Source organism: Helobdella robusta, assembly GCF_000326865.2.
Source record: "Helobdella robusta unplaced genomic scaffold HELROscaffold_77, whole genome shotgun sequence".
Classification (NCBI taxonomy): domain Eukaryota; kingdom Metazoa; phylum Annelida; class Clitellata; order Rhynchobdellida; family Glossiphoniidae; genus Helobdella; species Helobdella robusta.
Window position 1 is genome coordinate 330,561 of NW_008705439.1, and position 15,690 is coordinate 346,250.

The following is a 15,690-nucleotide window of genomic DNA, read 5'->3' on the forward strand; positions in this document are numbered from 1 at the left end:
CTTCATCATCTTCCTCATCTTCCTCCTCTTTAGTTGAGGCGCCGTTGTTTTTGTTGTTGTTGAAATCATCGTCGTCATCGTTTTGTTGTTGCTCCGATGTTGATGTGTTGTTGCTGTTGTTGCTGTTGTTGGAGTCCAGTTGATGTCTCTGTTGCTTGCCGCTGCTATGTTGCTCTGGTGGTTGTTGTTGCTGCTGTATGAGCTGCTGTAGTCATGAAATACAGATATTAAATCAATCATTGGCTACAAACAAACATGACTCATAGACAAAATAAATACAAAAAAGAAACTTAAACAAACAAAACAAATAAACAACTATAAACAAACAAACAAACATGAACAAACAAACACAAAAAAATAAACAAACATGAACAAACAAATATGAACAAGCAGCAAACACATTCAAAACCTGCATAACTGCCTTCCTCTTGCTCTTAACAAAATAATCAGGGTCATCGAAGGCATCCATGATGACAGCTCCAGTCTCCAGGCTCCTCCTCCTCGTCAACACCTTGTCCGAGCTGCTGGCGTCAGCTGTCGCAGCTGCAGTAGCAGCAGCAGTTGCACTACTGCTGTTGCTAGCAAATGTAGCAGCTGTAGCAAAAGCGTCGGTGTCGTTACTACTATTGCTTCTGACTAGAACGCGATTATTGTTGAGACAGTTATTGCCACTAGTACTTGTAATGTTGTTGGATGTAGTAGTGGTAGCAGAAGAAGCTGCCGCTACGCCGATGTGTTGCTGCATGATCATGCGTTGTAGCTGTCTCTTTCTCGCCTCCTCGCTATAACGATTGCTCGTTGCGTGATTGTTGTAGAAACCGTTATTCTTTGAACTGTTGGTGCGCTTTCTAGAGCCCTGTTGACCCGATTGAAGGGGGTGCGCAGGGATCTCCGTGCCCCTGAGAACAAACACCCAGGAAACACGTTCGCTCAATTTTTTCCAGTAGTCTCCGCATTCGTCTGAGATGTGACGGTGAAGTTGAAGACGAGACGAGAAGCGCTGGCTGCATTTGGTGCATCTGACACCCTTTGATGACGTTGTTTGTGACGTCATTGGTGATGTTGCCAGAGGTGATGATGACGATGATGATGTTGCCAATGTTGTAGCCATCATTTGTTGAGGTGCTGCAGCTACTGCTGATGATGATGATGCCGATGGTGGTGATGATGATGATGCCGATGGTGGTGATGATGATGATGATGACTGGATGTTGAGAGATGATGATGATGTTTGTTGCTTTGACGGTACCGTCACGTGATCCATTTCCTCCTCATCACCACCGCCACTTCGACCATCCTTACCACCACCACCACCACCGCTACTTTCAACTTCAGCAGCCTGGCAGACGACACCACCACCACCAACGTCATCATCATCACCACCAACGTCATCATCATCACCATCATCAATCATCGGCAGACGACTAGACATAACATTAAGTAGGCCAACGAGGGCAGGTTGTTTGTACCACGTGGCGTTGAAATCTAGGTCAACCTCGGCATGGCGACTGTCTACATTCACGTGACTGGTGTCCTGGTGCTCCAGCAGGGAATCTTTGTCGTGAAAGTCCCTGTAGCAGACCAGGCAGAGAAACTTTTTCTGCTGCTGCTGCTGCTGCGTGTGGCTGGTCTTGACGATGATGTCATGTTCATTTTTTACGTTGTTAGTCTTGCTGCATTGGTTTATCGATTCATCGTTTGCTGGTCTGTTGAGGCAGTTGTTACTGTTATTGTTGTGGTTGTTGTGGCTGCTGCTGTTGTTGCTGTGGTTGCTGCTGGTAAGATCCAGCGGTTCGTTAGAGTCCACAAGACAAACGGCCTCAGACGGCAGAAGGTCGGAGTTGTATGCGCAAGCCACGTGCTTCGAAAGATTCAAAATTTCATCCAACTTTCTGGACGCATCTGTCGCTTGCTTGCTATAGTCATGTAGCAAATAGTTGCCGTTGTTGTTGGTGATGGTGTTGCTAACGTGGCTGCTAATGTCGTCGTCGTTGTTGTGGTTTGTGACGTTGTTGTCAGCGCACAAGTTTACAAGTGGTTTTTCTTCATTCTCGGCACCCTCGGCATGTAGCTCAGATCTTTCTACAACGCTGCAATCTCTCTCGACAATTTGAAATCCTTGAGGAAAGTTAAAATGTTCTAAATTTAAATCAGCGTTTTTGTGGCCGCTGCTGTTGCTGCTGCTGCTGCTGAGAACGGTTGAGCTGCTGTTTTGTGGAAGTTTGGTTTTATCAGTGTTGATCCAGTTTTTTTGTTTCCATCTTATGTGACAGCTGGCCTTATCCAGTTGTTCCTGGGTTCCTTCCAGGAAGTTCTCCAAGTTTGTTGCTATGTTACTGGAAACCTGCGTGGGATGATGGAGTGAGTTTAGTTGTTTTTGCTAATGTCGTTGCTGTTGTAAATGTTGTTGGTGTAAATGTTGTTGGTGTTGTCGTTGACAGAGTAACAGTTGTTAGCAAAGGTAGAAATGTAAAGTTTGTTGTTTTGTGATTGTTGATTGTACTGACGATTATCATCATATGAGGAAGCAATACAAACCAACAAAAACACAATTATTACTCTCGGGAGCAGCAAGAACGTACCTTAGAGTAATAGCCCTGCATAGATTCCAGCCTATCAAAGCTTCTTGTCGAGACGGCACTCCCCCCTCTGTCACCGGACCCTGTACCTCCCACCCCATTACTTCCACCCCCAACGTCTCCGCACCCGGTAGCGTCAACAATGACGTCATCATCAAAGTAGCTATCGTCGAGATCGTCGATATTTATCCAAGGTTCACTTTTAACCTCCCGCCAATGAGCCAAACGCCTGTGCCTGCACATGTTCGAGTAGTTCTGGAAACATTTGCGACACACTGTGCAAGCGTAGGCGTCTTCAAATTGTTGTTGCTGCTGCTGCTGCTGCTGTCTGTATCGCTCGTCGTCCTGTTTCATCGCTAGGCGACGCGATTCGGCGCGATCTCTTTCCAAGATCATCTGTAAATGAAGAAGCGAATCAGTTGGAGGTGTGTGAGGAAAATATTAAAGAAAGTACAAAAAATGGATCTAAAATGAAACTGAAATGCAAAAATTATAATATAATTCAGTTAGGAGAGCAAATTAATTACCTTTTTAGCTTTCTTCTTAACACAGAACCTCTTCTTGTTCGCCTCGATATCTTTGTTGTGCACCTTCGATAGATGCTCGTTCAGTGAGATCTCAGATGAAAAATACTTTGTGCAGTATGCGCACTCGTTGTAGCATTCAGGATGCTGCTTGCAGGCGTGTTTTTTCAGGTCACCCGTCTGCGTGAAGGTGGCGGGACACAGGTCACAGGTCAACTTTTGACCTTTGTGTATGCGCTCGTGTCGCTTCTGATTGGTTGCCGTCGGAAAGGTCTTGTTGCACTGCTTGCACACAAAAGGCTTGGCTCCTGATCGGTAGGGTTGTACGAATAATATCAGCCCACAAACAAACACACATACAAACAAACAAATACAAAAAAATAAAAATAAACAAACAAACATATACAAACCAGTGTGAACAACTTCATGTCTGAGTAGGTTCTGTCGGTGTTTGAACTTCATCTTGCAGTGGCTGCAGGAGTACTGCTTCTGAGTCAGTTCACAGTCAAGGTGGGTGGCCAGGTGGTTTCGCAGTTCAACTTTCTGATTGAAGAACTCCTCGCATATGTTACATCTGTATAAATCTGGCATTGTTGTTGCTTGCGCTGTTGCTTTTGTCGTCGTCGTTGCAGTCAGAACAGTGTTGCTGTTGTTGTTGTTGCTGCTGCTGCTGTTGTTGTTGCTGTTGTTGTTGCTGTCAGCAATTTTGTGCTGTGCCTTAATGTCGGCATTATCGGCACTACTCTTGTTGTCACTAATGTTACTGCTGACGTTGTTGTTGTTGTCGTCGTTGTTAGCATCATCTTCAACATTTTCATCATCCAAGTCACGCAGTTCTCCGGCGATGCTCGATTCATCCTGAGAGGAAAGTGAAAAAACAATAAGAACGGTGACAAAAGAAGTCAACGAAAAAGTAACATTTCATCTAGGTCGTCGACTCACCTGCTCGCTACTGTATGTGGTAGTAACATCGCTGTTCTTATCGACGAACGATCCCCCACTGTCACTTGCACCATCTGCAGACTTCTTCGGCTTAGGCAGCTGGACCCCACACGTGACGATGTCGACGTTGGTGAGGTATTTGATGTTCACGTGACATCTGACGTAATGGCGTTTCAAGCTGAAGCTGTGTCTGTAGACGCCGGAGCAAATGTCGCAGCGAAAAACGCGACGACCGATTTTCCAGGCGCTCGTGCTTGTCCCGTTCCCACCATGTTCGACCATGGTTTCGAAGTTGAAATGTGTTGCTGCTGAAGCTGCTGCTGCTGCTGTTGTTGTTGTCGATGCTGTGTTGGTGTTTTTCAGTTGAGATGCAGTTGCTGGCGCTTTGGTGTTTGTTGTGGCGGTTGTGTTGTTGGCCACTGGTTTGTCCAAATTTATTTTCATCTCTTGCTGTTGTTGTCGCGTGATAGTCGCAGTTATGATAGTTCCAGACGCAACTGAAACTGTAGAAGTTGCTGCCTTGGCGTGTTGTTTACTCCTATGTGAGGACGATTGAGGAGTTGATGTGGCTGCTGTCGTAGCTGCGTTGATGCTACTGCCGCTGTTGTGGTAGCTACTTCTACGAATCTGCCAATCGTTATCGTCGTCATCCTCGTAGTTTGCATCGTCGTCGTCGTCTTCATCATTTCCTGTGACGTAATGAGGTGATGGGTTTATGATGATGTGGTTAGTGGTTCGTCTGATGAAAAATAATGATGATGATGATGGTGGTGGTAGTGATGATGATGATGACGACGATGATATGAAGTAATGATAATAATAAAATTTTTCAATAACGAAAAATTAAAGATTAAAATTTCATCAATAAAAAACCAATCAACGAAATTTCCAACAACCTGATACGTAATCCTCACCCCGCCAAACTTTCCTGACCATGTGCTTGCGACCGCGGGAGGACATGACCTCTTCATTTGTTGACCTTGAAACGACCTTCAACTCGTCCCCGGTACGTGCACGTTTGACTGATGATGATGGTGATGATGATGGTATGATGGTGGTGATGATGATGATGATGGTGGTGATGGTGATGATGATGATGATGGGGTGATGATGATGATGACGTTGAAAATAATAATATTAGCATTACAACATATGCATCCATGTCATACATACATACAAACAAACGAACGAACATACAACATAAAAACAAACAAACATACATGTATACATACAAACCAACATAAATGCATACATACAAACAAACATACAGGCATACAAACATACATACATACATACATACTTGTATACACACTCACACACACACAACTTCTTTAAACGGAAGTTAGACACTTATTAAACACCAATTAAACGTTCGCACAGTTGCCTTGACAGAAGAGTAAAATAAACAACAACAAAAAAGTGAATGAATGAACGAACGAACGAACGAACGAACGAACGGACGAACGAACGAATGAATAAATAAATAGATTAATTAATAAATGAATAAATGAATGAATAAATGAATGAACGAATGAATGAATAAATAAATAAATAATTATTACCGTTAGGAAAATATTTTTTCTTTCCTTTTTTTCTTCTAACAGGCGATTTTTCATACCAGGTTAGTAGCTCTTCTCCCGGTTGTATGTCCTGTTTGTATATATATTTGTATGTTTGTTTGTTTGTATGTTTGTATGTGTGGCTGTTTGTAGATTTGTATATATTGTATACTTTATACATCTTACACACGCGCGCGCGCGCACGCAATGTAATGTAAACGTAGGCATATGGAAACTTGCAAATACACACTGCACACACACACACATACTCACATACATACACACACACATATGTACAAACACATATAAACACAGTCTTACACGTACACACAACACACACACACAACACACACACACACATACAAACACAGTCTTAAAAGTACACACAACACAACACACACAAACACACAAACACAGCCTCATTACACGTACACACAAACATACCTTGATGGCGTGATAATAGATATCAATGCCCTCTTGCTCCGACACAATGTTCTGCTCCTCGAGGAATCTGGCGCAGTTGATGTGGCGCATCCAGTTGCCGTAGCGCGGGTTGGTGGCGTTTATGTAGAACAGAAATTCTTTCGTCTCCACGTCCACTATCTAGGTGAATGAATGGATGGATGGATGAATGGATGGATGGATGGATGAATGAATGAATGGATGAATGAATGAAAGAATGAATGAAAGAATGAATAGATGAATGAATGCATAAATGAACGAACGAGCAAACGAACGAACAAACGAACGAACGAACATCTCGAAAACAAAAAAAAAAAAAACAAACACAGACCTCCCAAATGAACGCAGGATCCATAGTTTCGTCTACCTCGTACGCTTTTTCGCCTGCAAAAGGACCAAATTTCGCTCCCACCTTTATCGGCTCCTTGCACCAAATCCCTGTGCACGGATCGACGAATGAATGAATGAATGAATGAATGAATGAATGAATGAATGAATGAATGAATGAATGAATGAATGAATGAATGAATGAATGAATGAACTTATGGATGAATGAACTGACCATATTTCTGTGGTTCGACTTTAGATAACTTGATCATTATTTCTGACGGGGTTTCCAGCTCCAATGTTTTCAACTTCTTCTCCGACATGTTGTTGTTGTTGATGTTGTTGTTGTTGATGTTGTTGTTTTGTTGGTGTTGTAGTTGTTGTTGATGTTGTATTTTTGATGCTTTGTTGTTGATGTTGCTGTTTATTTGATGTTTCTCTCTAGATATTTGTAGACAATGTCGTTGGTATGGTGACAGAAATTTACTTCGTTGTTGTTTTTATTGGTGCTGATGCAATTGTTGCTGTTGTTGTTGTTGTCTTCGTTGCTTATTGTGGGTTTGTTTCAGTGTCGTTGTTTGTGACTTTGTTGATGTCGTTGTCGTTGGCTCAGATAATGTTTATGTTGTTGCTGTTGTTGTTATTGTTGTTGATGATGATGATCAACTACTACTATGGCTAGTCTGTTAATAGAAATATCGTAGTTAATTAATGGTCATAAAGTTGTTGTTGTTGGTAATGACGATGGTGATTGTGATTGTGATAATAAAAAAAGATGATGATGATGATGATGTTGTCATTGTTGTTGCTATTGTTGTTGTTGTTGCTGTTGTTGTTGTTTTCAAAATATAGCATCATTCACATGTAAACAGGAGTAGGAATACATAAATATAAAAACAAGCATACAAACAAACATACATACATGTTTCAAATACATGCATACATACATGCAACTAAACAAACAAACATACATATAAACACATACATATACATACCTAAATATATATACAAACACCCAAATATAAATACAAACAAACATACATACATACAAACAAATAAACAAATATGTATACACACAAACATGCATACAAACATACATACATACATATACAAACATACATTCCAAAAACAACACATGAATAGTAAGAGGCGTACAGACATACACACATTTATTCAGTGCACTGAATAGAGGCATCAATGTTTTTGTTACTTTTTTCATAAGTTGAATGTATGTATATATTCAAGATGACAGGTACGTGTGTCTGTGTATATATGTACGTGTGTATGTGTGTGCATGTGTGTGTTGGTGTGTGTATATGTGCTTATGTATGTATGTTTTATTTCATGTATGTATGTATTAATGTTTGACCAGACATACAAGCAGTAATCTCTAATTGAACCACGTCAGATTTGAAACTTTGGAAACTATTGCATGTATGTGTGTATTTATGTTTATCTGTGTGTTTGTATGTAATGGGTGTTTGTATGTATGTAACGTGTTTGTTGTATGTGTGTACAGTGTATGTTTTTTTGTATGTGTGTTTGCTTTGTATAAAGATACAATAATGCACTCACATACACGTGTATAATTCTGTACATAAAGATGAATTCATACAAGATGTCTGTTTAAAATATGTATTTGTATGCATGTATGTGTGTGTGTGTGTGTGTGTGTGTGTGTGTGTGTGTGTGTGTTTGTTCGTATGCATGTATGTACGTATTGCGCAACCAAAAAATACAAACACACAAAAACAAAACAAACAGACGTACAGGAATATACAAAAAAATATACAATGCTCTGTCTATATAAATCGTACACACAAACAAAAAAAACATACAAACATACATACAAAAATACAAACATACAAACATACAAACAAACAAACAAACATACATACATACATACATACAAACATACATACATACATACAAATATACATACATGTACGTGTGTACATAGAAAATGCAAGCGATGAATAGCTAAGTATGTTTATGTTAATGCCATTGAGGTTGATGTTTATGTAGCTATAGGAGCTTGTGCGTGAGAATGTATGTATATATGTATATATGTTTGTTTGTATATAAGTATGTATGTATGTGTGTGTATGTGAATGTGTGTGTTTATGTATGTGTGTACGTGTTTATATGCATCTTCGTGTATGTGTATATGTTTATCAATGTTAGTTTGTATGTACGTTTGTTTGTTTGTACGAATGTATGTATGTATGTATGTATGCGACATTGGTATGTGTATCCTTTTGTGTATATAAATATCAGTTTGTTTTTGAGGATTGATGTATGTATGTATGTATGTATGTATGTGCGTTTGTACATTTGTCGTTTCGGTTTTGTGTGTGTTAATAAATGAAATAAACAGTTAACAGTGTATAGAACTGGGGAGAGAGCAAAGTTATCCAATTATGAGACAATATATGTATGTATGTTTGTGTATGTATGTTTGTTTGTATGTTTGTATGTGCCTGTTTGTATGTGCATGTGTGTGTATGTGTATGAGTGTGTGTATGTATGTGTGTGTGGTGTGTGTTTGCAACAATCATGAAATTGGTATATCATTATCATATACGCTTAGGATGAATACAATGTCAATGATATTAAAGCAAACTTGAAGCATTTGTCTACGCTATAAATATTGATGTTGTTGTTGTTGTTGTTGCTGTTGTTGTCTCGCTGCTGCTGATGATGTGAATTATCTGGTAGTAGTAGTAGTAGTAGTAAAAGTAGTGGTAGTAGTAGTAGTAGTAGTAGTAGTAATAGTAGTGGTAGTAGTAGTAGAAAAAGTTGTAGTTGTTGTTGGAGCTATTAGAGTTGTTAGCGCTGCGATTGTCGTTTTAAAGTTTTATAGTTGCCGTCCATATGCTGATGGGGTGGGTGTAAAACATGACATGAGAAAAGGAAGAGAGAAGAGAGAGAGAAAGAAAGGGAGAGAGGGAGAGAGAAAGAAAGGGAGATAGATAGATAGATAGATAGATAGATAGATAGATAGAGAGAGAGAGAGAGAGAGAGAGAGAGAGAGAGAGAGAAAACAAAAATTATTAAGCAAAATTGAAGCGAGATAACGACAAAAAATCGTCTATTTATTATTGTTGTTACTTTAATGCTAACATGTAATTAGAAATAATGTAGTGTCTGTCAGGCGAGACTGAGAGAGAGAGAGAGAGAGAGAGAGAGAGAGAGAGAGAGAGAGTCAAAATTACTAATAATGAGAATGATTGATAGTAGAGAAAAGAGGAAAAATGTGAGGGAAGATAAAAACTGGATGAAGTAAAGAAAAAAGAAGGAAGACAGAGAGAACGAGTGAGAGAGTGAGAGTAATAATGATAGAGGTATAAAAAATCAAGAGAGAGAGATAGAAAGAGAGAGAGAGAGAGAAAATAAGCGAGAGAAGGAAAACACAAAATGTTGTTGTTGTTGCAGCGCTATAGCAGTGTTCCTGTGATGTTGATAGTTTTATACGTGTGTTAGTATGGGAGTGTGTTTGTATGAATGTTTGTATGTATGTTTGTTTGTACGTATGTTTGTTTGTGTGTTTGTTTGTATGTATGTTTGTTTGTGTGTGTGTGATGTGTGTTTTTGTTGATTGATAGAGAAGATATTACATTATAAATCTTATCCTATGATGTCTATCATCATCATCTTCATCTCGTCGTCGTCTTCATCGTCATCACTTTCATCATCGCTATCATCAATTTGAAGAAAACCATCATAAACATCATCATCATCATCATCAACTTCACCACAATCGTCGGCATCTTCTTCTTCTTCACAAACAGCATTATCAACAAACTTCGTCATCATCGTCAACAATTGTGACGTATTCAACATTACCAATGGCGCGCGCACACACACTAACACAAACATACACACGCACACACATACATACACACATATATACAAAAGCACATATACAAAAACACACACACATACAATATTTATATCATAATTGTCTTCCTATCATTAACCATCTTCCACAGTGATGTCGTTATCTTAATCAGTTACATCATCATCATCATCGTCGTGATCGTCATCATCAACGTCATCATCATCATAATCAATAACAAAAATAATAATAATAAGATGGATGAGTGAGTGAGTGAATGTATGAATAAATGACTGACTGAGTGAATGACTGCCTGCCTGCCTGAATGAATGAATGAATGAATGAATGAATGAATGAATGAACGATTAAGTGAATGTTATGTTAATGAATGATGATGACAACGAGGACGAGATGAAAATGTGAATGAACGAGCGAAAGAAAGAAAAAAGAATGTGAGTTTGTGAATGATTGATTAATAAATGAAGACATGAATTAATTAATGAAAGAATAACAGAATGCATGCATGAATGATTGAATAAATAAATAAATAAATGGACGAACGAATGAATGGATGGATAAATAAATTATGAGATGAATAAAAAAATAATATAATATAAACACGAACAAATGAATGTCTGAATGAATGAATGAATGAACGAATGAATGAACGAATGAATGAATGAATTAACTAATGAATTAACGAATGAATGATTGGTTAATCACTAATATAATCACCCATTAATAACAATGAGATCGGATGTGTGGATAGTTGACATCAAAAATATTCCTGAGAAGTATTATGTAAAACTGTGTATGTGTGTATGTATGTATGTATGTATGTATGTATGTATGTATGTATGTATGTATGTATGTATGTATGTATGTATGTATGCATGTTTGTGTGTGTATGTACGTGTATATGTACACATGTGCGTAATAAGCAAGGCATCTATGTACATGAATAACTCATACATATATACTTCAAATGGATGTTTGTCTGTTTTCTCCTTATTGATAATTGTATTAAACATGTATGTGTAAAAGTATGTGAGTGTCTGTTTGTTTAAGTCTGAGTGTCTGTGTGTTTGTTTGTGTCTGTGCGTTTGTTTGTGTCTGCGTGTGCGTGTGAATGGCTAGACAAATGAACCATCATCAACTCACTCCGCATTTTAATTTTTTGAAATAATAAAAATCGGAATAATTTTCAAATTAAATAGACAATTATAATCAAAAATAATAATAAATAAACATAGAATAAATATGAAATGAAATAAAATCTACGTAATTAAATTAAATTAAATTATCACACACCACACACACACACACACTCGCAATGTAAACAAGCAGATCAAAACAAAACATTGGGTGGGATAGGACCAAAAATTCTAAAAAAAAAACTAAACTTCAATCTGAGTTAGAATGGCAAACAAAACAACGATAATAACAACAGTAACGACAATAACAAACAAAATCAAAACAAATATTGTAACATAATACACACACAAAACTAAACATATATGCACACATACAAAAGCCCACACATACACACGTACATACATACACAAACGTGCATATAGAATACAAACATCTAGACAAAAATATCAATTTTTAATGGAATACTAAATGAATTTCAGTTAGAGTAACAACAAGGAAAACGAAATTTTCAAGTGATGTGTGTGTGGTGTCTATGTGTGTATGTGTATATGTGTATGTGATATTTCATTTGTTATAATTTAGTACTTTGATAATCGTCAAATCATCAAAATTGTTATCCAAGAAACTCAAACAAGAGCAATGACCAAAACCAAAAACCGTGCAAAACACGTTGCTTAACATCACGCACGGATACAGTAACAACAAATCCAGATAAGAAAAAACTTATGAGAAAAAATAATAAAAAAATTCGAAATCCCCCCAAAAAAACCATCCAATCCAACAATAATGAATAAATAAATGTCCTAACCTTAGCCTCTCTCTTCTTTCTCAAAAGTCTTGATGGGCAAACTTTCCTTAGAATATAGTAGAATTTGTAGGCTTGAAATTATCAACATTCAACCAAAAACTCAAAATAGTCCTACAAACAAACAAACAAATGAACAGATAAACAAACAAACAAGCATGCTCACAAAGACATACAAAGATACATGAATAAAGATATCTCTATAAATACGTTTATAAATGTGTGTGTATATGCATGCATACGTACTTCAAAAAGCCTTTTACAGCGTTATAGTATTCTGGCAGACCTATACAACGTGTGTGTGTGTGTGTGTGTATTACGTTCCTCTCTCTTTCTCTCAATATCTCTCCGTTTCGCCTGTGCGTGTATCTACATGTGCGTACATACATATATACATACATACATACATACTTACATACACATAAATACATTCATATATGTATGTACCATAGGATGTAGGCGTACATATGTATATATAACATGTATATATCTTATATGACATGAAAGCGTATGATGTGCTGTGCACATATTGTCTTAATACATTGCTGTATGTATGCGTTGTATGTTTTTTCTATGTATGGTTGGGTATTTATGTATATGTATTTATATACAAGTACAACCACGTACAAAAGTATATTATACAGCTTGTCTCCTTTTCTATGTGTATGTATGTATGTATATATTAGAAGATGCTTGTGTGTATTTACTCACATATGTTACACGGAGGTGTATGTGAAAAAATATGTGTATATATACAAATATATACAAAGTTGTTTACTTCATCATACAATCTGTACAGACACAATACATCATTTACCTTAATATACCATCTATCTATACAAACACTATATATGTATTATATAAATACACATACACACGTGTATATATGTGTATATATGTACATACGTACATACATAATTTTATCACAAATGTTTAAGGTAAAGTTTAAAGATGAGTGAATGAGAATGCGTTTGTCTGTATGTTTGTTTGTATGTATGTAAGTATGTATGTATGTATGTTTGTATGTATGTATGTATGCAAGTATGTATGTGTGTTGTGTGTATGGTATGTATATATGAATGTGTGTATATATGTATGTATGTGCTGTATTAATATGCACAAATACCTAAATTTGCATATTAATCTACCAGTTTACAACAGTACATTATTAATATGCTGTATTAATATGCACAAATACCTAAATTTGCATATTAATCTACCAGTTTACAACAGTACATACATATGCAAACACGCGATTGTATAATTATGTACATCCACCAGCGTACAAAGGTATATTATACAGAACAGAGTTGTGCATAAGTACAAATAATATGCATACCTACATATGTACATACAATCATATGTATGTGAGTGTACAGTACAAAGATCACATGATGTATGTATGCACATGTGATTTTGTATACTGGTTTGTCTATATACATAGAGAATGTTTGTAGTGTATGTGTTTGTATGCGTGTGTAAATGTATTTTGTAATGTTTGTACTTCTGTGTGTGTGTGTGTGTGTGTGTGTGTGTGTGTGTGTGTGTGTTTGTACAATAAACTGTACGTGTAAGATGTTTAAGAGTAAATTAGAGATGACTCGAACATCCGAAGCTTGCCACAATGTTCGTCATACTAACTATAGCATAGTGCGCCAGAATTCAGTTTGAACTCCGAGATGGAAAACTTTTCAATTTTCGTTTCGTTTCGTTTGTTTTACTTTGTTTGCATGTTTGTTTTCCATTTTTTCTGGTTGATTTCTATGTCACCGAAGAACATTTTTCATTGAAATTTTAACAATCTACGTACCGGTAAGTACGTGAAGATGTATGTATGTGTTATGTGTGCATGTGTGGTGTGTATGTATGTATGTAGATGCGTGTGTGCGTGCGTGCCTGCGTGTGTGTGGTGTGTATGTATGTATGTGCGTGTATATGTACGTATTATATTATACATACATAAAAGTGAGTTAATGAATTACCTGGACGCTTATATACCATCTCTATCTCTAGAACAGAGGATAGATACATGCATGTATGAACTAATTTGCCTAATTGTCATTCATCTAGGTATTCGCGTATCCAGATTAAAAATACAAAAGATAAACACGCACGCACACACACACACACACACACGTACACACACTACGCGAACATCACTAGTACACAGTTTTACATACAAATTGATTAACGCACATACAAACCTACTAGCACACATACAAAAAATCAACATATATAAAAACAGCAAAATATAAACATACAAACGTACATCATACACACCCTAACCTTACACATGCACACACACACACAAACCTATACAAACAAACATAGATGTATTTAAACATACATGCGTAAACATTACACACAACCATCAATCCATACAAACATACATACATACAAACAAACATACATACAAGCATTCATACAAACAAACAAACAAACCTACAAACATATACACATACATGCAAACATACATACATACATCTATACTATCAAACAAAAGGATGCAGCTAGCAAAGATAATAACGCATGTATGTGTATTGTCTATATATATATATATATATATATATATATATATATATATACAACGTCATTCAGAGCCCCACAACTGTGCCTGTTATAGATGATTCCATTTGAGCATTCTAAGGGATGTTCAAGTTGAAATCTGTTTCTGTTTTACATTATAATACAATGCAATTTTTTGCAAGCATTGAAAGAAGAAGTTTTTAAATGTTTAAAAAAAAAAAATATGATAAATTTAAGATGTTGAAAAAATTGAATTAAATTTTTTTTAATGGTCTTATGATGTCTTCAACATACCTTTTGTAAATAAGTATATATGTATATATGTTTGTATGTATGCATGGTTGTTTGTTTGTATGTATGTGTGTGTGTGTGTGTGTGTGTGTGTGTGTATGTGTTATTGTTGTTAGTTTTAGATGCAGCTTATATGAATAGTGTATAAATAAAATAAATAGATGAATATATTTAACCTTGTAACTAATATATGTTATGTTATGTTATGTATGTGTATGTATGTATGTATGTTTTTTTGAAAATGTGTATGTTTGTTTCTATGTATGTGTGTGTATGTCTTAGTTTGTTTGTATCTGTGTTTATTTATGTAATGTTGTACTGAATACTATATTATTATTATATTGATAACGTGCCATAAAAATTGACAAATATAAAGATGAGAATTAGAGAAAACCATAATTTTTACACAAAAATTCAATTAAACATTGAAAAATAGATGAAATAAACATCAATTATTAATAATTACATTATTTCAAAAACACGAATTTTACCGGTAAATTAAATTTCTTCCTAATCCAAGTTTATAGTCTTCTCACGCACGAAATTTCGACAAACATATTTAAATCGAATTAGCTTTTAACCTTCAATGATGCTAAAAGTAAACTTTTAAATGACGGCGCTAATAATAAATTTAAGTCCAAATCCGGAAAAACTTTTTAGTGAATTTATACGCTTGTTGAAC

At 36.4% G+C, this 15,690-nt stretch overlaps 1 protein-coding gene across 1 annotated transcript; it reads right to left on the reverse strand.

Moving 5' to 3' along the window:
- Positions 1-1,528: 1,528 nt before the first annotated feature.
- HELRODRAFT_125656 (hypothetical protein) lies at positions 1,529-3,634 on the reverse strand (the record flags this gene model as incomplete). Its single annotated transcript, XM_009031683.1, has 4 exons — positions 1,529-1,600; positions 2,787-2,872; positions 3,313-3,411; positions 3,514-3,634. Coding segments are annotated over 4 exons (378 nt in total), but the record flags the coding sequence as incomplete, so codon positions are not given.
- Positions 3,635-15,690: the final 12,056 nt, after the last annotated feature.